This window comes from Rousettus aegyptiacus, unplaced genomic scaffold, assembly GCF_014176215.1.
Source record: "Rousettus aegyptiacus isolate mRouAeg1 unplaced genomic scaffold, mRouAeg1.p scaffold_m13_p_1, whole genome shotgun sequence".
Classification (NCBI taxonomy): domain Eukaryota; kingdom Metazoa; phylum Chordata; class Mammalia; order Chiroptera; family Pteropodidae; genus Rousettus; species Rousettus aegyptiacus.
The window spans coordinates 9,894,852-9,918,668 of record NW_023416284.1 but is presented as its reverse complement, the minus strand read 5'-3'; the positions used below and the strand labels follow the sequence as shown (position 1 = coordinate 9,918,668).

At 54.9% G+C, this 23,817-nt stretch overlaps 1 protein-coding gene across 1 annotated transcript; it reads right to left on the bottom strand.

Moving 5' to 3' along the window:
• Positions 1-555: 555 nt before the first annotated feature.
• PADI6 (peptidyl arginine deiminase 6) lies at positions 556-20,818 on the bottom strand. Its single transcript, XM_016128355.2, has 16 exons — positions 20,712-20,818; positions 19,761-19,944; positions 17,710-17,782; positions 15,757-15,824; positions 15,155-15,269; positions 14,248-14,373; positions 9,869-10,047; positions 9,514-9,617; positions 7,197-7,308; positions 5,836-5,943; positions 5,487-5,641; positions 4,806-4,962; positions 4,580-4,703; positions 3,475-3,545; positions 2,112-2,273; positions 556-1,040 (listed from the first exon to the last, which is right to left on the bottom strand). The coding sequence occupies exons 1-16, from the start codon at positions 20,801-20,803 to the stop codon at positions 795-797; spliced, it is 2,076 nt and encodes a 691-aa protein (XP_015983841.2). The 5' UTR covers positions 20,804-20,818; the 3' UTR covers positions 556-794.
• Between the last annotated feature and the right edge of the window lie 2,999 nt (positions 20,819-23,817).

The following is a 23,817-nucleotide window of genomic DNA, read 5'->3' as shown; positions in this document are numbered from 1 at the left end:
AGCGGTTACGACAGCTCAGAACCGTTTGTTTTAATAGCATCTCTGCGCCATTAACACTGGGCGGGGGCAGGGCACGCAGACATGGAAATTAGTTGTGGGTCTCAGAGTGGGCATTTCCTCTCAGATACCAGGCCCGACCAGCCTGCCTGAGCCTACCCCAGCTGTGCCCTGTCCCTCAGAGGCTGTGCCTGCAGACCCCAAGGAGACCAGAGCCTCTACCTGCTGAAGCCAGCTGCTCACGAGGCACCTCCCAGCCCTCCTTGGCCAGGCCTGCAGCTTCGGCAGGCTCTTCATTACCCCATTCTGGACTGTCACATGCTGCTCAAGGGTCTAGACCCAGCTTGCCTCAGGTGCTCCAGCTAGGGAATTTGAATCTTGACTCCAACCACTTCCCACTACGAAGACGTTAAAGATGAGAGACGGCAACACGGCACCAGCCAGGTCCCCTGAACACACAAGGGAGGCAGCCTGACCTCGGCTGTCCCAGCAGCTCAGCTCTTCGTCCTTAGCTGTCACCCCTTCCCCCAAATGAGGTGGCCACTGCCCAGATGCATTCACAACCGCTAGAGCTTTAATGGGTACCTGGTAACCACCCCTCAGCTGAAGACAATTCCCATCTTTTTCCAGGGGTTTCAAGCTGGTAGCATTTGCCACCCCTCTAGGTACTGAGGATGGGGGAGCAGGGTAAGGAAGGGGCATGGTGTCTCGACTCTCCAGCCCCCCAAATTGGACAGAGCATCAACGCTGTTCCATGGTGACAGCAGCCCATTCGTGCTGGGGCAGGGCTGGCAGCGCTAGGCCTGAGTCTGAGGCATCATCCTCCACCATTTAAAGGCAAAGGGCACCCGGCGGATGTTGGCACAGGCGCAGAAGTCTCCGATTTCAGTCAGGTAGCAGTCAAAGTCATTAATGAAGGTGCACTTGAAGCCCAGGGGCTCCAGCAACTCGCTGACCTTTTCTTCCAGGCAGCAGGTCCCCTTGATCTGGGGCCCAAAAGGCTTGGGGATGCCCAGGTCCTTGCCCATCACAATCACCCGCAGCTGTCGGAGAGACAGATGGGCAAGGCCTGGACAGGCTGGAGCCAAGGAAGAACACCCCATCCCTCTAGGTAAGGAATGCTGTCAGGTTCAATGCAAGGGAAAACCCAGTTGCCTCTGGTTGGACTAGACCAGGAATGTCAGCATCCTCCAGGCCTGTGCTGCAGCCATCACTAGGCAGCCTTGGCCAATCCCAACTCCTGCTTGACCCTCCTCCAATGGCTCCCATGTGATTAATGGCAAAACCGAAATCCCGCCTGGCCAAGGTCTGGCTTTGCTGACTTCCCCGGTTCCTCCCTCTACTGTATTTCTCCTTCTGGCCTTTAGTCTTGTGCCATAATCTTGCTTTCCTCTACTTCCTTCTATCCCTAGCTTTGTCAGTTGACTGCTGTCCATTTTTCATTTCTCAACTCTAGTGTCTCTCCAAAGAGCTACCACCACTGCCCCAACCTATTTCCCAGGGCTGAGGACAGAGGCCTGCTTCATGCCCAGAGCGCCACACAGGTCTTGCCAAATTAAAAGATGCCCATGTGTCATCGGTGAAAGGGCCTGTGTCTTCGGGCCTCAGGGAAGAAGTCTGCAAGTGTTTAAAGGAACTGATGAGCTCAAATGTCTCAATTCATTCTTAGGGCTCACATGGTGGGTCACGGTTGCGTGAGAAAGGTCAGGTGTAGGCATTGCAGGAATCTCCTATATACAGCCCCCCCACACACACACACCAATTCCTCACCCATGCTACATAGGAATAGTGTTAACTGAGCACTTCTGTGGTCCAGATGCTGCTGCGCTGGTCACAGGCTCCCTGGACAGGAAGACCCCATCTTGGGGAGCATTTGTCTGTGAGGTGGGCCACGTAGTGATGACCCCCGAGGTTAGGGATTAGCCCAAGGCCCAGCCCATGGTCACTACTTGGGAAGTCGCCCATCTCGGGCCCCACCCACTGCTCCCTCAAGGGGTCCTCTCTTCACCTCACTTCCTCTCAGACACCTTCGCAGGCTATGCCCCCACTTCTAGTCCAGAGCTGGCTAAACAGCTCCACCCGGGGGACATCCAGCCCGTCCCTATGCCACTCACCAGGCTGGGGAAATACGGCCTCGCGTAGAGTTTCTTGGTCCGCTGGCTGGAGGGGACGTTCATCAGCTGCTCCAAGCAGAAGAGCTGTGGGACGTCAATGATGTCCCTCTCCACCAGGCCCAGCTCCCTCCGCAGGACTTCACGGTTTAGGTTGATGCACTTCTGTGGGGTGGGAAGGGCCAGGAGAGGACGCGAGTTCGTTAGGAACCGAGGGTAATGGCCGGAAGCCGCTGCCGTCTCTCCATCACTCAGTGTGTGCTGGAGCCTCACGTGGCACACCAGCCCTCAGAGCGGGCACAGGTCCCTTTTTCTGAGGGGAAGTCGAGGGCTCAGAGCAAAGGCCTGGTCTCGAGGGGCCAGAATCTCACAGCCAGTCAATGGCTGGAGCAGCCACCAGGCCTGATTCTCTACTGTAGCATGTGTCCCCTTTGGCCCTCATTCCTGGCCAGAGTGGGAGGCCTGAGCAAGGGCAGGGGACTGGCAAGGATAAGTCCCCAGACCCAGGCACTCCGCTTCTTCCCTTAGGGACAGGAGCAGTGGTCCCCGCTCGCCCCTTCCCTGCTCAGACCGGCTAATAATGCAGCCACCCGAGCACTTCCCGGGGCTGACGCAGGGCTCACCACCACTGCACACCCAGAATACGGTCCCCCAGGCTCAGAGGTACTGTTCTGACCCCATCCTTGGCCGGCTCCTACCCTGGGGTGCCAGGAGGCCTCCCCTGTTTTTGCAGGGGCCAGGGCACCGGTGCTCTGTGCCACAGAATGCACCTCGGCTAGGAGCCGTTAGGACCCCGTGGGCAAAGCGGTTGTGTGCGTGACCCTGGACAGGTCATCGCCCTTCCCTCCCAGGCCTTGGCTTCCCTGCTAGAGGTTAAGCGACCCCTCCAAGCCCTTGTGCTTCTCACAGCCAGTGATCCACATCTCAGAGAGCCAAGGTGCTGGCTGATTCTGGACTTCGAGCTGACAGGCCTGGGCCCTGAGAAGACCCTGGTCTGCTTCTAAGCCTCTGGTACAAAGAGCTTAGAGAAGTCAGGGATGGGGCTCCTCTTCCAGGGGGATGCTGAGCTACAGCCCTTTTCTAGTCAGACATAGACACCTTGAGTAGCACAGCGAGTAAAGCATGAACTTGAGAATCCCATGGGTTCAAACCCCAGTCCCCCGACTCATCGACAGGCAAGTGACCTTACCGAGCCCCACTCTCAGACACAGGATGGATTTTACTCCACAGGGTTTTTTCAAGGATTATAGTGAGGTATCTTGCGTGATGCTTGGGCATAGTAGTTCCCTAATCAGGAACTCACTTAGATGGTCAGCGCCTCACCCCTCACTTCCTGGACAAGGTCCCCCACATCCTTGGCCCCTACCTCCACATAGTCGTTCTGCTTCCTCATGTTTTCATCAGCCAGAAGTTGATTGATGGTCTTGGCTTCCCTCCCTGGAGGAAGGAGAACGGGCAGTCCTGGAGGCCAGTGAGTGGGCAGCATTGTCCGGGATGGCCGACTGGGCGGGTTCTTGGGCCAGTGACTGGCGGGTGGCCTGGCTAGTCTCCCAGGGACCTGCCTATGTCAAACGTCAGATCTGGGGACTGCACAGGGCCCATGAAAGCCCAGGCAGGACGTTAACTGCCACCAGCTGCTCTGTCCCTGGTAGGAGGGAGGCAGCAGCCGAGGACAGGGTAGCAGGTGCCTTCGGCCCCACTCACCTCTCACCTGCATTCTGTGACCTGCGCAACCTGCCTGCCTTCTACCTGTGATCGTGACCGGGCTATTCAACTTTTCTCTAGTTGCCTCGTATTTACCACAGGGATACCCGAGTCAGCTGAGGTAACAGCTTAGCACGTAGTATGTGGTCTGGCTCCTGATCAGTGCATGTCACTTTCTGTAAGCGCTTCTGGGACCGTGAGATTCCCAGGCCCCACCCCGAAGGCTGACTGGGTAGGTCCGGAGTAGAGCAGAAATCCTGCATTTCAAACGAGCTGCTGGCCCTCAGACCACACCGAGCAGTGAGGGTCTAGAGAACCCCTCAACACCCCCTCCCATTTAGAACACCCCCATTTAGAGCAGAAGTGCTATACAGTCTCTGCTGGTCCACCTGTGCTTTCTGACTTCGGCGTAACCGGAAACCCCTGACGTCCCCGTGCTCGGGGACTTGCCGTTCCCTGAATAGTTCCAGACACTAGTGCTAGCATCTGGCGTTCTCCACGCGAGGAGCCGTCCATATGCTAACTGAGTCGCATACGTCCCAGCAGCCTCTCGGCCATCCCGGAACTTCTGGCTCGTCTGCCCGTGTTGTCCTAGCACCACCAGAATAACCTTGACCCAGAACGAGGCGTTCTAACGTGGTACACATTATGCTTTTATGCTTCTCTGGGACCCTTTCTACCAGGAAGAACAAAGCGAAACGACTCTGGAAAGGACATCTGGGGAAGAAGGGATGGGTCTCGCCATCCTGTCACAGGGGTTCCCTTACTGTTAGAAAGGAGCTGACCCTCCCTCACGTCTTCAAACAGAGGCATGTCTCCGTAGCCTTCCTTCTGCTTCTCCTGGAAGAGTTTGTAGCAGGAGCTGGGGCTGGCCAGGAGAAGCCGGAAGCCCTGGGAGACAGAGAACGAGCATGACTCCAGCTTCACCTCCAGAAGCTTCCAAGGACCTCCTAAGGAAGGTGGGAGACACCCTCTCCAGTCCCCTACACAGACCTTTTCGCCCTCACTCTTGTCCCGGGTGGGGACGAAGCACATGAACTCGTCCACGTGGCCAGTCATCAGCCAGTCTGAGAAGAGTTCCACGGGGGCCTGGACTTGCTGGGCGCAGAGGAAGTCCCGGAGGGCCTTGCTCATGGTCCGGCTCTCTTCGCTTAAGGGGAGATGGAAGGAACAGCCTTTGAGCCGGCACGGCCCGGGCTGGCCACCAACAATCCGAGCGTCAGGCTACCTTCAGGCACCTGACTGCTCCAGCCACTGGGCTCAAGGGGCTGGTCCCCAGGGGACGAGGTTTTTATTAAGAATCCCTCGCTCTGGCCAACTCGGGACTGAGCCAAGTGATTCCAGACCAAGACTGAATCCTGGGACACGAGTTAGATTAATGGTCACCAAGAAGTCCAGTCAATCACACGTCTTGTGGGAGTGACATCCTACTGGGTCAATAGGTTAGCCAAATTCAGCAAGCATTAATTCAAAACCTAGAATCACCAAAGAATGAATCGCTTGTCTACTTTTCCTTCCTTTAGTCTCCTACGTGAATCAGAAGACTCAAATATCCTTGAGAGTTTGAGGAATGGTCCAGAGCAGACGACCAGCTGGGTTACATGGGGAGTTAGGTGAACTACCAGGATCCCTTTTTTTAAAGACATCTCACCATCATCTGGCCTCTGGCCTCACCTGGGGTAAAAGCTGCTGCCAATAAGGATCCTGCCTAGAGGATGTTCTTTCCCTCCGACCTTGACAGGTGGGGACACCATCAGGTTCCCGATGGAATCTATGCTGGCCACCCTGTGGTCCTTGGTGCACTGGATCACGTAGCCAACCCCCGGGCTCTGGAAGGGGACCCGGCAGGCAGGGGTGTTAGAGGGGTGGGCTTTACGCCCCAGCCATACCCCAAACCAGACTCTCAGACCCTCTTCCACCCAGAGGCCACCTGGGCCCTCTCCCTTAGTGCCCATCACTTCTGGGCAGGCACCAGGCCCCAGAGGTTGGACCCAGTTCAGATCAGCCGAACCGAGCCCCCCACCAGTGAGTATTTCATGGGGAAATCTTCGAGCTTGAGGACGCGAGGGGTGTCGAGGACCAAGGAAATGGTCTTGTGGGGAGCCTGGGTGTAGCAGAAGGCCATCTCATTCTGGAGGAGACAGGAAAAGAAGTTTTGAAGTCTCTCCGTCAGCTGCTTTCCTGACTGTATCCGGCTTGCCAGCCGCAACACTCCCTGTACCCAGGCCACCTCCAGACAGAAGCCCCTTCTTCCTGCTAACTCCTGCTCAGCCCTCGAAACTCAGCTCAGGCATGACCCATTCTTGGGAGCTTTTCCTGACCCGTTACCCTGCTGGTTTAAAATGTTTAAAACTTTTTAAATGTTTAAAAGTTTAAAATGCGGATCACCTAGATTCTTCTCTCATCTCCTGCACCCTATCCATGAACAAGCCTTCTTGGCTGTATTTCCGAGAAACTTTGAGATCACGCGTGGTTCCGTTCAGAGAAGCCACCTAAGTTCCTGCGTGCCCTCCAGCCAGTCTCTCCTTTCCTATTCTTGCCCCTTACCGAGACCCACTCTTTCGCAGGGGTCTTTTCAAACCTAAATCAGGACATTCGCACCCCTGATTCATGCCATCCAGTGTCCCCCCGCCTTGCTCTAGATTCGTTTCTATTCCTTCCCTTGGCTTAAGAGATTCCCCTGCTCCGCCACACACCAAAATGTGGTCCAGCCCGGACCTGCCTCTGACCTCCCGGATCTGGCCACACCAGCCCTCCACCCCTCAAATCCTCCATGCGCACCCCACGTGACAATCTTCGGTCAGCGTTTCCTGTGCCCACAGGGCTCCTGCTTCTAATCCGCCCAACCCCAGCCTTGGCTCCTCGTTTCCGGAATTGCAAGATTTTCCTGACCACCCAAACCGCCTGCTGTGGTCTATAATAAGTCTACATCATCTTGTCTTCTTGCTTCCACGGTACTTAGAGCTTTGTCCATCACTGCTGGAGCAGGGCAAGATCAGTCTCATTCATTTTTATCTCTAGTCCTTAGAATGGTGCCCAGCACGTGGTAATCATTCAGAGCTATTTGTGGAGAATCGAGCACCAGGGGACTTCCTGCTCTGCCGGGGTCAGGCTGGACGCTGGAGAGGAGCGGTGCCCTGGCTCTGACAGCCTAAATCTGAAGGCGCCAGACCCTTCGGATGCTTAGGAGTTAAGGTTAGGTGTTCTATGATCTTGAACCATTCTGGAATGGGAGGAAGTTGGACTCTAAGCTCTCTGTTCCTTGGTGGCTATGACTTTGGTACGTTGTTTCATCTGAGCCTCCTCTAAAGTCATAAAAATAAAGATGCCTCTACTTAGGCTTAGCTTTTCTGGGAAGGGGAGTCTCCCCTGGAGGAGGGTTACCTGGAGCCACCTGCCCAGGCGGCTGGGGTCCTCGTAGACAGAAGCCACCTGGCTGTTACTCTTCTCGCTGAGCTCTACCACCGCGCTCACAAAACCCTGGACCTGCAGCTCCCTGTTACAAGAGACGAGCCAGTTCTGCAAAGGCTTTCGAGGCTCCCCCATTGGTCACGACCTCACTGGTCAGGAGGAATTATGCCCCCACCCACAAGGTGAGCAGAATGGCTTTCCCCCCTCCGTCACAGAGCACAAGCTGAAAGCTCAGTAAACGTCTTGCTCAGCGTCACTCGGCTTAGCTCATAGCAGAGCCAGGTCAAGAATTGGTAGTATCAGTCCCCACTCTGGCGGCCTGGGACCCTGCTGTCCTTCCTTACCCTGCAGTCACGCTCCACATGTGCCTTCTACCCCCTGCCCCAGGAAGTTGGGGAGCTGCCCCAGGCTCTCCCACCTTGGTCTGTCCCTAGAATTAAAAATCACCAAACGTAGTTGAAAAGCCCATGGTGACTGGTCTAAATAGCCACCCCCAACAGGCCCTGAGCGCTGGACAGCCATCCTAACGATTTCCTAGTCAATTCCCTCCACTGTCCCTCCCGAGGACAGAGCTGTGATTGCACCTACCTATTACGGCCAATTTGATGTATAAACCTACCAGCTTGGTTCTCACGTTTGCCTTTTCCCTACCAGACGTTTCCTTCTCTGCTGGACCAGTCACCAGCATTATTCCTTCCTGCCTGCCGTAACTACGAGCAGCCTTCCCTCAGCCCCGTGTCCCCTTCCAGCCTCTCCGCTTCCGACCGTCTCTCTGGAGTTCTGCCAGGCGCTCGCTCTGTGCTCTTCCTGGGCGCGGCCATCGTGTATCCCACCCACTGATCGGGATTTGTCTGCACAGCGGCCTCCCTCTTGCCCAGCCCAGGGGGCCTCGCCTTCTCCTCCTCAGGGGCTGCACACGGTTGGCCCCTTTCCTGGCATCGCCCTCTCCACTCCTCTGATTTTTATCCAAACTTCCTCTTCCTTCTCCGGCTTCTTTGCTAGACTGTCTCGAGCCAAGTGCTTAGGTGACTCCAGATCTCACTGCTCCGATGAGCTCAGCTGGGCCCCTGGCTCTGAATGCCCTCCAGTGCCAGGGGCACCCGGACTTGCCTCGAGCCTCCAAACTTTCCCTCGAGCTCCACTTAGAAGCCCCCGAGTGCCTCCAGAACCAAAGCACCAATTCTACCCTACCTCAGGCAGTGGCCTCCCGCCCCACTCACCTTGTTGCAAACCCTAAACCTAGGGGACACTCTTGTTTCTTTGCACCCCATACATCAGCTTATCTGGGGGGAGGTAAAGGATTCAAAGCAATCCTGGGTCTAACCACCGTGTTCCCACCCTGGCCTGAGCCACCGCCGTGTCTGACTTGTAATAACTGAGCTGGTCTCCTGCCTCCAGTTTGTATTCTCGGTTTTCCACTTGGCCGGAGTGATTGTGCAGACAGGACCCTCGGTGTGGCTTTCCATGGGTTTGACCTGCCGGGGCCCTTTCTGCCCTTCTCCCTGGGCACACGGTGTCCCAGAAAGAGACAGTTCCTGACCTCCCTGCAGTTGGGTGTGACCCCGTGCACCTCTTCAGGCCATTGGCATGTGAGCAGAGCTTTTCAGGAAATTCCCGGACTCCAGCAGTGACACGTGGGCAGTTTGCCCCGGACATTGATGCTTCCCTTTTCCCATGGCCCAGGCTTCGGAAGTGCCTGTGCCCGGCTTCCATTATAAAGATAAGGCTGGAAGCATCGGCACGAGACCAAAAGGAACCGGGGTCCCTAATTGACAGTGGGACGACTGTGCCACCCTCCTACCTGCAGGCATCTAGGTGGCAGAAAGTTAACTTTAAACCACTGTATTTAGGATCTGTTACAGTCCCAGAGGCTGTGCCCTGAGCCACAGGGCCCATGAGGCCCTCCTTCCTGTCCTTGGCCCCATCCTCCGTCCTCCCTGCCCCTCACCTGCTTCCTTTGAGCTCGACAGTCCTCCTTTCTGCCTCTAGAACAGACTCTTGTCCTTGCCTCTTTTTCCACCCTGCTTTATGGCACCTGATACCACCTGAGGTCATGCCTACTTGTCAGTCTCCCCATAAGACCAGGGGAGGGACCTCACACTCACTGCTCCATCCCTCAAGTTGTAAGTGTCCAAACTCATATTGTCGACTGCCTTAAGGACCAGGCAGCTCAAGTGGAAGGATTTAACATCCCTGGTGAGAAGTCTAGTCTCCTTTACTTGGCTGCCCGGACAGAAAGGGGTACTAGGTAGGGAAGTGGCTGGGCGCGAGCCGCCTGAGGGATTCTCACTTGCACAGGTAGACCTCCAGAGGCATCTGGGTGCTGGGGGTAAAGATGCAAGGAGCCACCCGGAACACGACTGTATCCTTGTGTACCAGGGTCTCTGGGATTGACTGCAATAGAAGAGACGGTCCCATGGTCCCATCAGTGAGCTGGTTCCACATCCACCCTCTCCCCTGCCCCAATAAGGCCTCCAGATGCTCAGCCCAGCCCACCTCCAGGCTGGACTATCCTCTGCGGCTCTTTCCCCCAGGGGTGCAGTGAAACTTTAGCTCTACCCGTCAAGCCTCATCCTCCCTTCGCCTCCTCCCAGCCGATTAGAGATGTCCCTTCCCCAGGGCAGCGTGTCTCCTCGGGGACTCACTGGGTCTTGAGACTCTTCCACCAGGGAGACAGAGTAGGAAATCAGGCCGGAGAAGTCAGCAGACGGGAACTCTATGGCTTCGACATAGAAGGTCTCCTTCAAGTGGCTCTCGAGCGGGGCAAAGGTGTAGGTGTGCCGGCCAGGCCCCAGCACCAACTCGAAGGTGCTGGAGCTACCTTCTGGGAAGGAGAGAAGGAATAGACCAGCTGCCACCACACCCGACAGCCCAGGGTACCGCTCCTTCCTCACGTCAGAAGCCAGGCTGGGAGCTCTCGGACAGCAGGAGCCCAGCTCACTTGTCTTTACATTTCTAGTGTTTAGGGACAAGAGCCACCTTCTCACCCACACACGTCAAAGGCCTATTGCATGCCGGGAGTTGGGACCTGGATAAAAACACCTGTCTTTGAGGCATTCAGTCTGAGGTGAAGACTCACAGTGGGTTATTCTATGTATTGACTAACTTTGGGGGAGCTATTATATAAAGTCTTGAAGAGTGCAAAGGTGGGTTTGGTGGCCTCACCTGAAAAATCCAACATGATCTAAGTGCCAGGAAGTGTCAGTGAGAACTGTATTGGATGGATCAGGCTCCACTGAGGGATTCCGAATGAGAGAAGTTCCTATCATGGGCTAAGCCCATTTCCTTCTGGGTTTTTAGATCATAGAATACCATACACAGAAGAGAGCAGAAGTTGTTGACCGCACGCTGTGGTCGTCCCCAGTTAATTCGATCCCAAATCTGTCCTATCTCCAGAGATCAGCCTGACCCAGGGCTATCAGGCTTCCTCACCTGGACCACTTCTCCCTACTTGGCCTTCCTGCCATAGACCCCATCCTCCCGACCCCTTCCCATGTGGCAGCCACAGTTCTGATGACGGCTTCTCCGGCTCAAAGCCTGTGGATAGATTCTGATTTCAGGAAATCCCAATCTAGGGTTACCTTGGCCGCCGAAGCCCTGAAGGATCTGGGCACCACACCCTCCTCAGACCTCATGCGTAGCAGGTGCCAACTGCCTTGGTCTCCAGGTCCCCTAGCATGCCAGCAGATGGCCGCTGCGACCGTGGCCATCCTCAGGACACAAGCATGGCACTGGTTCACTGGCCTAGTTTTTAGCACAGTGACGGCCTCGGTTGGGGCCATGCGTGACCTTCCAGATGGATGCTAGCTACCAGCATTTCTACAGGAAAGGCCTCCTTGTAGTCACTGGGAGTGCTGGCTGTGGGCTGGGCCTCAGTCCCCTCACCTGTGCTGCTGCTGGTCGTGGGGTGGGCTGGGCCAGCTGGGAACGCTCCTGGGGACTCCTGCTTCTAGTCTATTTGGAGGCTTCTCTGCTGGCCCTAAGCCAGGCCTCGAGGGGTCCGACTGGTAGGGTGGAGTTCTCTACCAGGACCCCCGCAGGTCCCCAACACAGAGGCACAGGGCTTTCCACTCACTGCAGAGGTTCTGGCCAGCGTGCTTGGTGCACAGCGGGCTCCCAGCTACACACTGGCTTGCGGCTGGGCCGCCACTCGGCCCCACCTAGAGCTGCTCCAGGGCGCTGGGCTCCCCATGGCCAATCCACCTTGACGTGATTCACATGGAGTAGTAGGGGTGAGAAGGTCCCAAGCTGTCCTGCCACGGGCCCCCTACCAGCCCTCTCAGTGCTGCTGCGGTCGAGCCCCTGGGCGGCCTTCTCTCTGACCTCGCTGCTTGTGTCTAAGCACAGCTAACGCTTCGCCTATGCCGGGCACTGTGGCGGAGGCTCAGGCTGCATGCGCCTCCTCACCACGCTTTGAGGCTGGTGCTGTGATGATCATCCCTATGACCCAGGCGCAACATGGTCAGCTTTGCCCGGAAGATCTTTCCTCACAGGGCTGGCCCTGTTCCCACTCAGCTCTCAGGTCAGTTACCCCTGAACTCCTCCCGCCCCCAGCCCCCTCCTTGGCTGCCTGTCCATCCGAGAACAGGTACTACCGTCTCTCCGGAGCGGGAGCCCCAGGGCATGGAGCAAACACTGACCTGAGCTGTGTTCTCTTTTTCTACCCTCCGGGTACCGCTGGGCCTAGAGGTAGGGCGGGCGTCCTGTTCTTCTCTACACCACCTCATTCCTCAAGGATCCTAATCCCTTTGAAAACCACATCGGATAGTGCCACTGCCGCACTCCTGGTCCACGTGACCACCACCCTCGTCGACCTCCACGGGTCGCTCTAGTCCTGGCTTGCCTCCACCACCACCACCACCGCGGTCATTGCCATCTACTCCGCAGACCAGGCCATCCACACAGTCCGCGCTCATCTTAGTTCCATGGATGAGAGCTCTGCACCATCGCCGGTGCCGGGTTCAAGGCTCGTGGCCCAGGCATCACGTCCGAAGCAGACTTGACATCTTCCTCTTTTCAGCTCATCAATACGCCCATCTCAGGGATTCAACCCAAGCCCCAGTGCCGGTTCCTTCCCCTCCCTCCCCTTTTCAGCCCCCTCACATTCCAAAATCCAGCACTACGCCCCCTCCCCAGCACACCCATCGGCTCCCACACGCTAGACCTCAACTCCGGCCAAACTAAGCCTGTAAGTCTCTGGCATCTGAGCAGCTGGAGAAACCACCTCATTGGATCCCAACAGACCCAAGTTCGACTTCTAGCTCTGCCACTTAGGACCAGACCTCAGAGCCAGCCCTCAGTACTATGCAGAAACGCTTGTTTCATTCATGCCCTTTACCTCCCACTCCCCGTATTCTCCAAGTGTGATGTTCTCATGCCTACGATTTTCTCCTAGATCTTTTCCCACTTCCACTGGGACAGTCCCACCTGCAGCCAGATACGCCGTGTTCTACCGTCTTCAGATACGAGCCTCCTCCACCCCCCCTCGACCCCACCCCCACAGAGTGACCCCCAGCTATCACCCTCTACGTGGTCCTCTTCGTGGGAATTCCCTTTCCGTGGCCTCTGCTCACCGTGCCTGCCCACTTCAGTCTGGCTTTATCCCCACTGTTACGGAACTCACTAACGCCTTGTTTTGAAAACCAGGCTTTACCGCAGATCTCGCTAGTCTATCAACGGCGTCTGCCACGGTCGATCGCTGCCTTTGTGAAGGCTTCCTTTCGCTCTAGCTTTCCATTTCTAAGATATAGCAAAGGAGGCTGAGAACATGCTTCTGGACTAGCGGTTCTCAAACGTTAGCTCATTCAGAATCACTTGGACGGCTTATTAAAACAATGGGCTGTGTCTCTCTGACCTTAATTTAAAAAAAAAAAAAAAAAAAACAGCCGGGTAGTTTGACATACACTTGATGAAGTAGGGCATCTTTAGCAGCCTGTGAGACTCGCTGGCCTCCGGTGCAAGACCCAAGGACTGCCCAGCATGGTACAGCCCCACCTGCCTCAGGATCGCCTCAAGGGGACAGAGCAGGCTTCGCAGCCTGAAGCGGGGTTTGATGCATAGGTTTCTAAGGCTCATCCTGAACTCACAAGTAGAAGGGCCACATACAACCTGGGCTGCCTCTTCTGGCTAGTCCCAGGTCACTTCCAAGTTCAGCTCTGACCTATGGTCTGCAGAAGAGATGAAATGGGAGATGCTGAGCCGAGGTCCTCTGAGGTATGCCCTCCATGCGGGAGGCAGAGGTGGTCCGTTATGATAAACCACAGGGTTTACCAATTGCCCAGCTAGAGCTAAACATGGTTTAAAAAAAACAAGCTAGCATGCTAGTATATACCTCCAGAAGCCAAGAATTAAATTTCAATTCCAGGAATTTAGAGGCGCTGAATTCTAAACCTGATTAGGGAAGTCCAAAGACTTGTTTGTTCAAGTGTATGGTGCCAGAGTCCAGCGTGCCCACTTTCTAAACCAACAGCCCTTAAACCTTCCCAGAATAGGCACATGCCGCCTGCCTACCAGGTTTGATAAAGGCTGGAAGTGGCGGTGTGTGCTGTGGTGCCCGAGATGGGCGTGCCAGCACACCTGCTACTGGTTTCCCGGCTTCCCTGAATTCTGGAAACTTAATATAGTGGGATCTCGATTAAGAAGTGCAGATGGATTCTTCTAGCAGAAGTAACTGGGAGAGGAGGTTATCTACGCTGTATAAGGCAATCATTTTAATTATCTTGCATTTCTCCTCTTCCAGATGTGAAAATTGTGCAGGATTAGGCACTATCAATGCCTGCGTTGGAGAAAGTGGCCTAGAGGTACAACTCACCCACGTGTGTAGACAGCCTTAGGTGAAGGTGCCAGTCAGACAATCCCAGGAATATAAGTCTGGCCACAACAGACCCTGACTGCACTTCTAGGTCCCAGAGGGATTCTGAAGGTGACCCTGCGGCATGTGTGTGTGTGTGTGTGTGTGTGTGTGGCCGCAACTCGCCCTGGAGGGGAGACTAGACAAAGCTAGAGCTGGTACCACGATGCTCACCTTGGGGCCGGTAGACTCTCGCCTTCTCCGATTCTTCCTCTGAGGTGTGGAGAACCAATCGGTGGTTCTTTAAGATGCAGGCGGGCCCCTGAACATTCAGCATCATCTGGGACAGATTCTTTACTTCTGAGCAAGATACAAGGCAGAAGGTCAGGGCTTTCTGGAGGCCAGCACCCTGGGGGCGGAGAGTGGGGGTCGGGGACTTGTATATCGGAGCCTGAGGACCCTCTTCCTACGTCTCTGGCCCAAGCTGCCCAGGCCTGCGTCATGTCTTGTTTCCTGCATGGCCATAGGCAACTTGCAATCCTCAGGGCCCACTTCGCTTTGAAAGGATGGCATTCGGCCCACATGGTAGTAAGTAGATGTCCCCCACAAACACCTATAACAGGGCCTGGTATAGTCAGGTCATTGAGGGGTCCCCTCCAGCCTTAGGGTGAACCAGGACATCTGTTCTACTGATAAGACCTAGAACCTAGGTCCCAACCACAAGTCAGGTCCAGATCCAAGATTGCGTTTGCCTGAGCCGGTCTGGGTTCCTGCCCCAGACTGTGAGAGGGTTTTTAGGAAGAGTCTCACGTACCCCTTTGTGTCTTCATTTAATCTTCTCAACCACCTCGTGAGGCCAACTGTATCATGCCCACTTTACAGGTGGCAAAACAAGACCAAGGATGTTAACATGCTCAAGTTCATAGCCAGGAAATTAAAGTTACCCGACATTAGATCCCATGTTCTTCCCATGGGGCATGTGGCCTCTTTCTTTCCACTTACAAACTTAAAGCCATTGACAAGCAACGTCGGCCTGGAACCCATGCTTGCTGAGGGGCAGGGCAGGAAAGCCTCACAGTAGGGCATAGCTCAAGGAGGGAAGGTAGTAAGAGTCCCAGGTCAGCGGCTAGTTCTTTCTTACCCTCTGCAAAGAACACCTTTGTGGTTCTTTTGTCTGTAAGCTGGACCATGTCGGGAGGGCTACAGTTTACCAGCAGGATGGCGCCCCAACCACTGGGGCCCCAGATCCAGTTTTTCTGCAAAGACAACAGGAATGCTGGTTCAGGGAGATGTCAGGGAAACCCTGTTTCCCAGATGCTCCCCCTCCCCCATCGGGGGCAGAACCAAGCCTTTTCTCCAGGGTGACAGGGACCTCTAGATGAGAATTTGCCAAGCCAAGTGCCTTATAGCAACATGAAGGTAACATCAGGTAAGTGGGCCAAGAGAAAGGGGGAAAAAATCTAGACATAATAATGAGTTTTCTACCTTATGTGTGTCAAGGGAAGTAGAGACTGAGACCAAATAGAGGAGACGTGTCCCATCGGAAGGGGACAGCTGACCTCCTGTTCTAGCTGACTATATGACCAGGCCAGGATATGAGCGTAATGTTGCCAGACATATTTTTGAAAAAGCTAGAATTTAACTTCGCAAGCCCTGATCAGTATTGCAGCAGTTTGACCCGAGGCTGTGGGCCGGATCTGGCTCGGGGGCCCCAGGCCTGCACCCCTCCCCTGGCAGCCTCACCTTAGCCTGTTTGTCACTTGCCATCTCGACTTGCCCACTGCGGTAGATATCCACATCCAGAGAGACCACTGTAATAGCAGGGAAGGATATCAGCTCCCTGGACCTGCTGGGTGGAGCCTCAAAGCTATAGCCAACCCCCCAGGGCTGCCGAAGGCTGGTGTCAGGGCCGTCCAGCCCTGTGGGCACACTGTCATCTCAGCGGAAGTTCCTCAGAGGCGGACTGTTTCTTGGGAGCGAGTCAGGAGAGGCTCGAGTGCTCACGTGTCTCCCCCGACCTCTTGGGGATGCATAAAACAAGTTCCCTGTGGCCATGATGCCATTTTATGCCTGTTGGCCTCTACCCAGATGGTTGCTACCTGGAAGGGCCCACCTCCCTAGCCTTCTGGAAAGCTCTTGGCACTCTAAGACATTAGCAAGGGCTTGATACATGGCAACCGCAAGCCCCGTGAGAGCTGAAGGGTCCAGGCTCCGCCCCAGGATCACCAGAGGCTCCTCCTGCTGCCTTTACATCCAACCCTCCCCTCCCCCAACAAACATAAGAGACCACTGTATGACTTTGTTCATAGCTCTTGTCATCTGACATGCTATTTTGCAACTGGAACGTCAGGGCCGTAGGAACAAACCTTGGTTGCTGCTGTATACTTGGCACCTGGCACAGATGTTCAGGACCAGATGCCTGCAGCAAACCGGGTACTGTGCTCGGTCCTAGGGGTCCAACGGCACGCAGGACAGGCCCTATCTTCTTCAGACGTAAAGGTGTGTGCATAGCACAAGGGATGAATAAGTAAAACGCACATGTGTCCGATGGTGAAAGTGCTCGGAGCAGGCCGAGAGCATTTTAAGTGGCAAGTAGCTGAATTCTGGCTAAACTCAAGGCAGCGCTGACAAGATTCACGCATTGACATGGGTCAAGAATAAGGGTGACGCCAGGATTTGTGGCCTGACCAGCTAGAAGAATAGATTATTTACTGCGATAAGGAAGATAATTAAAAATAGGTGTTTGGGGTAAAGGGTCAGTACAATTTGGGGCATACTAAGTCTGAGACATTGGTTACGTATAAGTTGTGCTGGGTCAGCGAATATCCAAGCCAAGGTGATGGGAGATGCCTGGCTAGAGTTTTGAGAATTGTCATTTTTTTGGAGCCGCATGACTGGCTGCCTGAGGCCTGAAGCACTTCACTGACAGACCTGGGGGGGAGGGGGGGCGGGGGCCCAAAGGACGCAGCAAAGGGATCTGAGAAGGAACAGCCAGCTAGGTAGGGGGAACCAAACGCAGGGTCCCTGAAGTGTTTCAAGAGAAACGCATCGAGAAAGGATAACCATTTGTCATAAACACGAAGGTCAAGGTAAAGGAAGATAGCGTTGACCAGCAGACTTAGGGGAGAAGTTGTTAGGGTCCTAGGAAAGGGCAGTGTTGGTGGTGGGCGTCTCATCTGAGTTTGAGATTCAAGAGAAAGGGGGAAATTGAGGGTGCAGAGATGACTCCAAAGGAGCAGAGAGGTGGGGAGTTTGAGTCTAGAAAAAGGTTTAAGAGAATTACAGGACAGCTTATTCCTTAATAGGCGTAGCTCGTTCTGGAAAGATCCAGAAGAGAAGGGGGAAGGGATGGCAGCCTCCTACATAGTAAGAATTACTAAAGGAATGTTCTTGAATGAGCGAGAAGGGAAAGGATCCAGTGTGATAAAATTAACTCTGGACCAGACACATCAACCACTGTAACAGAGGGGAATGTCAGCACCAGCCTCAGGTAGGTGGGTAGATGGGAGAACTTGGAAGTTCCAGTTGCCTCTGTTCTCAGAGACTTATGTCAGCAGTGCGTGAGGGTGGGGGAGGAGTGGTTGTGTTGAGTGAATCCACTTAGGATATTTGGAAGGCATCTCATTACAGGGACAGCCCCTTCCTCTGGCTTCAGGCCCAGCCCACCCCTCACCCAGTGATGGGAGCAGCACTCACCAATGCCAGTGAGGTAGAGCTCAGCTGTGGCCATGGGGACGTCCTCATCGGGCTCATAGTATGAGACCAAGACCTGTGGAGACAGTTCCCAGCACCCATGGGAATACTGGAGGACAAGAGGCAGGAGCAGGACCTCGGCCGTGTACCCGAGGCTGGCCTTTTGACCGTGGTCTCACATCACGATGATATCTCATCGTGAGTGGTCCAGGCCCACTGGACTGCAACTAGGACTAGGTCAGAATAACCCATTTAACATGTCATGGCCACTGCAAGCATGTCCACGCTCAGGTCTCACAATAACCCAGCCAGGTGGGCTCCACCCCCAAGCGCAGAGGGATCAAGGGACTTGCCCTGTGCCATTCATCCAGAAAGGGGTGGCACAGGATTGACGATCCAGGCTGCCCTGCTCTAGAGATCAAGCTTGGAACCGTGTTCTACACCCTGCCGACTGTACCTGCCCTCCTGGGATTCCACTTGTCACCCACGAGGTGGGCAGTGAGGAAGTGGAGCCTCCAGCAGGTTAAACTGTTCACTCATGATTGCCAGGTAGGGGAAGGGGGCTGGGGGCAGGGTGAAAAGGTGAAGAGATTAATACAAATTGGTAGTTGCAAAATAATCACGGAGATGCGAAGTACAGCATAGAAAATAGTCAATAGTACTGTAATAACCGTGTATAGTGCCCGGCGCGTCTTATTCAGGGGACCACCTTGCGTTGCATAACTGTCTAACCATTATGCTGTACACCTGAAACTAATACGAAACACTGAATGTCAACACTAATGGAAAAACAAAAAAACCTGCCCACTCAGAAGGAAGTGGGACATACCCAGGCTGTATGGAAAGACAGGGACTGGAACTGTCTTTCCTGTGTCCCAAACCAGCCCCTGCTTCTAGAGGGGCCTTTATACTTTAGACAAAGACTTGCCCTTCAGCCATTGGCCTTGACCACAAGCCTTCATCACTCGGCGGAGAACCAACCACTAGCTAGGACCATGCTTGCATGCGCATGACCACCACCTGATCCTAAAGGGAAGTTTGTGTCCTCCAAGATCAAGTATCTCTGTAGGCTCAGTTGGGACACATTAGAGCTTGATTTTCTCACCTGGGAGATGCATAGTTCTTATCTAAGTGTGCTACCTGCCTCTTAGGTAAGTGCCTGCCCCGGGCACGCCACGTAGATTGGGTATATAATACCCAGTGGAATGCTCTGCCCACTCACGGCAGACCAGTCAGGCAGGTTCTGCCGACAGGGGTCCCCTAGTCCTGAACGTGCTTCGTGCTTCGAAGGTAGTTCTCATCCTCAGTGTCAGTGGAGTCACCTAAAGAGCTGTGGACTTCCAATGCCATTAGCCCACCCAGGTTGACCTAATTGGTGGGTGTGGCTCAGGTGCTGGGAATTAGAGTCCCTGGTGGTTCTAATTACTCTGCAGAGTGATCTCCACCACAGAACACCTAACACCCCCCCCCCCCCCGCCCCCACGGACAGGCCTGACGGCCTGTTCTGCCAGGGGGAAGAGCCCCACTAGGAAGACGGCTTACCCGGGAGAAAGGGCACAGACTTAAGCTTAAGCCCTGGATCTGCCCCCACTCTAGTTACACTTAGGTCACACTGTGCCTCACGTAAAACGGAGCAAAGCCAACCTCTTGAAATGTGACGAAGTACCAGAACATAGCACGTGTTTAATGCACATTAGCTCGTAGGTTCCATGAGGATCGCCACGGGCCAAAGACCAGCCTGAGCCGAAAAGCCCGTTTGCGTTCTGCCGAACCTTTTAAGCCTGACTCTGAAAGCAGCTGCCTGGGAAGCCAGCCCAGTGTGGTGGGCAGAGGAGACGGACATGCTTGAGCTTGCATGCCGATGACCGGCTTGGGCAGGGTACTTCCTCTCGGTGCCTCAGTGTCTTCATCTATAAAGTGGGGGCATGGAGTGCCGCCCACCCACGGGTTTGTTGCAAGCTTTAGAAAGTCTCAGACGTGCGAAACTCTTGGTACCGCATTTCATAGACTCACAGCCCACGGGTTGAGTTAGCGCCTCCCACTCCGGGCCTTACCTTGTCCCCGTCGATGGCAGGGCTGGGGGACGTCATCTTGACCAGCACATCCATGGGCTCAGACAGAGACCACCGGGTCATGGCAGGGTCCTCGCTGGTCGTTACCGGGACTGCGTTGTGAATATCAACCAAGACTCCGGAAGAGCTGCTGACGGTGAAGAACTCGCACTTCTGCGGGGCACACCTGGTTTGCCCGACATGGGGACAGGTGTAAGGGCACGAGAGTCTCACCTTCTCAGCCTAGGGTGCAGCTGGCATGGTGGGGGTGGCTCTCCATTCTCTCCTCAGGGTGCTGAGGCACCCTGGTTTAAGGTCAGGGCAGTTTTGGGGTCCTAACACGACTTCGGCTTTACTCCTACCATCCCCCACTCCAAGGATTTCCCCCCCAATCTTGTCCTCTCTCCAACGAGCTCTAGCCTTACCTCACCACCAATGCTCTAGAAATCACCAAAGCTGTGCCTTATTTATAAACTCCCAAACTCCCAATGAGGAAAAAGCCACGAGGGATCGTTGTGGGGGAAACACACAGCCCGGAGCCAGGAGGTGTATCCTGTGACCCGAGGGAAGACCTGGTCTCTTATGAGGGCAGTGCCTCCCCACTGAGCCTCCAACTTACAAGGGTCTCCCTTGAGACCCAGCCTCACCCCCATTTCACAGGTAAGCGGACCAAGAGAGGGTAGGGCACTTGTTTCTAAGGCCCCGCAGCCTGTAAGGGGCAGAGGCAGGATTTAGTGAATCCTGCGGCATTAGGACTAGAAGGCCCTTAGAGACCCAGATGAGACTCCTGGAGCTAAGGCGGGATGACAAGGTAAGATGCAGAGAAGGGAGGGAACCCCGGACCCCCACACAATCCAGGGGCGGCCCCAGGAGGGAAGCCAGCTGCCAACCTCCCTACTCGGACCTGCCTCCCCTTGCCCCCAGCCAGCCCCGGCAGTGCCCCAAGCTGCTCACCTACTGAGATCCAAGCAGATTTCTGTGCCCAACACACAAATGGCATGTTCTGGGCTGTCCAGGGACAGGCGGATGATGCCCTGGAAGGCCATGGCGCTGCCCACTAAGCTGACCTCCCTCGCCCAGCACGGCAGCTTCAGACGACCCTGGGGCTCCCCACTGCCCTCCCCTTTTATGGGCTCAGGGCCTCTCCAGCCCACCCCCTCGTTAAGGAGGCTTCAGCAGCTGCCCAGGGGTGACTGACTTTCTCCATCAAGGCTGCAGAGGAGCAGGTGGGGTCAGAACCGCTTCATCACTCGTTGATTAGGCAGCCAGGACCCGCAGACACAAGGCCCATCCGAGGCGGTCTGCTTAGGTCTCTGCCCTTCAGGCGGGAGAAAGAGGGGCTCTAGAATTGGCAAGCTGGCCGCAGCACTGGCGAACTGACTCATTTGGATGCTGTCGGGAGCAAGCGTCTGGGCGGCAGCAAGTGGCAGCAGCTCCAGGCTCTGGAGCCTCCGCTGTCGGGGCAGGGATATTTCGAGGGAATTGATAAGGCGAGCCCTGGGAAGTGCCGAGCCACGGGTCCTTGGTGCTCTGGTGGTTGCAAAACTGATCATGGGGGGCTCATTCAAGTTGTAGCTCCTGGGCCTGGCGGGTCCGTAGTGTGGTCCAGGAACCTGGGTTACGTCCCCAGGTGAACAGGAGGAGCAGCTTGCCCACCTCTGTGTCGCCAGCTGCCAGCAAGGGCTGGGCAAGTGTTGGGGGAAGAGAGGAACAGAGGGGTCTATGCTGAGCCGAGTCCACCAGCTGCTCTGCATCTCCACTGAGCAAAGAAATGAGAACTTCGGCTCCAGCCCAAGGGACATACCAGCTAACTTTCAAATGGTGCTCACTTTCTGTTTTAGGGGAGGGTTATGGTTCTTTGAATAGGTACCACGTTCATGTGGTTCCAAGTCCAAAAGGGGCTTGCAGTTCCCTCATGTGGAGGCAGCCAGTGGAATCCATTTCTTCTGTGTCTTTCCAAATAAACATTATGCATCACCAAGCAAACTTGTAGGTATATCTTCCCCTCTTTATTTTTAAATAAATGATAGTACATGCTACACAGTATTCAATACCTTGCTTTGTTCACTTTCATAATACAACTCAGGTCTTCATACCAGTACATAAAAAGCATCCTTATCCTTTTTATGGCTGTATAGTATTCCACAGGGGCTCTATTATATATATATATATATAAACGTTTGTTTTCAGCCTTTTGCCCTGACCCTTGATGCCGCGATGAGCAGCCTGGGTTAACAGCATAGGGGATGTAAGCTGGGTACTGAGTGAAGACTCCTTGGTCAGCCAGGCTTGTTAAATTCAGGATTAAAAGTAGAAATATGCCTCCTTGGAGGTTTCCAGAGTTCAGCATAACTGTCAGGGGTGGCTTTGTTTTGGGGGAGCCCTCGGAGGCAGGGGCTTGGCCAGGAAGACCCTATATCCCCCTCTGGTTGGGTTGACAGTGGCAAAATTCATCAGGCAGGAGGGGCTCCACACGTGTTTGCTCTCACCACCCCCACCTGCTCGCCCATCTGCTCACACAGCCGGCCAGAGATGGGCTGGAGGAAAAGGATCGTTAGGCTGGGGAGGGGCTGCTGAGGGCTGGGCTCGGGGTCCTGGAGCAGAACGGCCTGGGTAGTCTGTCCCTCCCCGCCCTTGGGCAGCTCTGCCTTGTGCCCGGGCTCTGTCTGAGCACAGTGGGGAGGCTGCCTTGGTGTCTCTGGGCATGAAAGGGGCTTGGTGAGTTCTAGAGCGGGTCTCGCTCCTACTCCCAGGGGCTTCCTCTTCACCACCAAGTCCCCAGTACCCACAAAAGAGTCCTGGACATAGTAGATGCTCAATAAATTCTTGTGCAGCAAATGACACAATGGTCCCTACCTGCTAAAAGCATAACCCAGTGGGCACCTACAAAGCTTTCCAACTAAAACACGGGGTTCGTAACCGTAAAGCAGCTTTATATGGATGCCCACAGCCCCTCACATGCTCATTCAGTGTGGGAAGTTCTCCAATCACTCTTCAGCAATCAAGTCCCACAGCCACTCTAAGTCACTGTGCAGGACGCTGTGGTGCCCCACCTGCTCCCCCCGACCCTTCAGGGCAGACGCGCTCATTCCCTCAAATGCTGGGAGTGTTGGCTTTTGGCAGCTCATAGCAAATCCTCTTAGAATTGTCTACCGCCAATGCCCAAGGCTGTGCCCCCTCCTTGTGAGCAGCTGAATCTGATGTGGCGGACAAGGCCAGGCTGCTTGTCTCAGCTCAGGAAAATGCCGAGGGCCCATCCCAGCCTCCGAGCATCCCACAGAGTTACTGGAATGCTCTGTGGCCACTACTTCCCAGCTCATCACCTCTCAGGTGTGGATCCTGAGAGCACCCCCAAGCCTCCTGCAGGCAAACCTCCCTCTCAGAATCTGTTTCCAGAAACCAGACAGAAACCAGTCACCAATTCAGAAGTTTGAAAATCGAGCCCCACACCAAAGAAAACCTCCAAACTCGGTTTTACAAAGTTAAGTTTTCCCCCGTTTTCGTTAGGGTTGCATGAAGGCACAAAGCTTAGAGCTTCGGAGAGGGGACACGCAGCTCCCTTCTCTCTCTTCTGCCTGCCGCAGCTGGCACATGGTGGTCTCCCACCTGTAGCGGGTTGCGTAATGACCCCCCAAAGATACCAGGTCCTGATACCTGCCATCTGCGTTATCTCATCTAGAAAGAGCCTTCGCAGCTATGACCAAATTTACAGGTGTGACTGGGTCTTCAAGATGGGGAGATGATCCTGGATTACCTGGGTGGGCCCTAAATACAACCACAAGTGTCCTCGTAAGAGGCAGATGTGACACACACAGAGGAGAGAGCAACGCACCCACGCAGGCAGCGAGAGGAGTGATACGGCCACCAGGGCCACCAGCCAAGGCAAACCCGCAGCCGCCGGGAGACGGAAGACAAAAGGAGCCGATTCTCCCCTGGGGCCCCGTGAAAAGACATCGCCCTGCTGACGCCTCGATTCCAGCCCAGTCCCGGAGGACTCCTGGCCTCCAGAACTGCGAGAGGACACATTTCTATTGTTTTTAGCCACTTTGTTTGTGGTAAT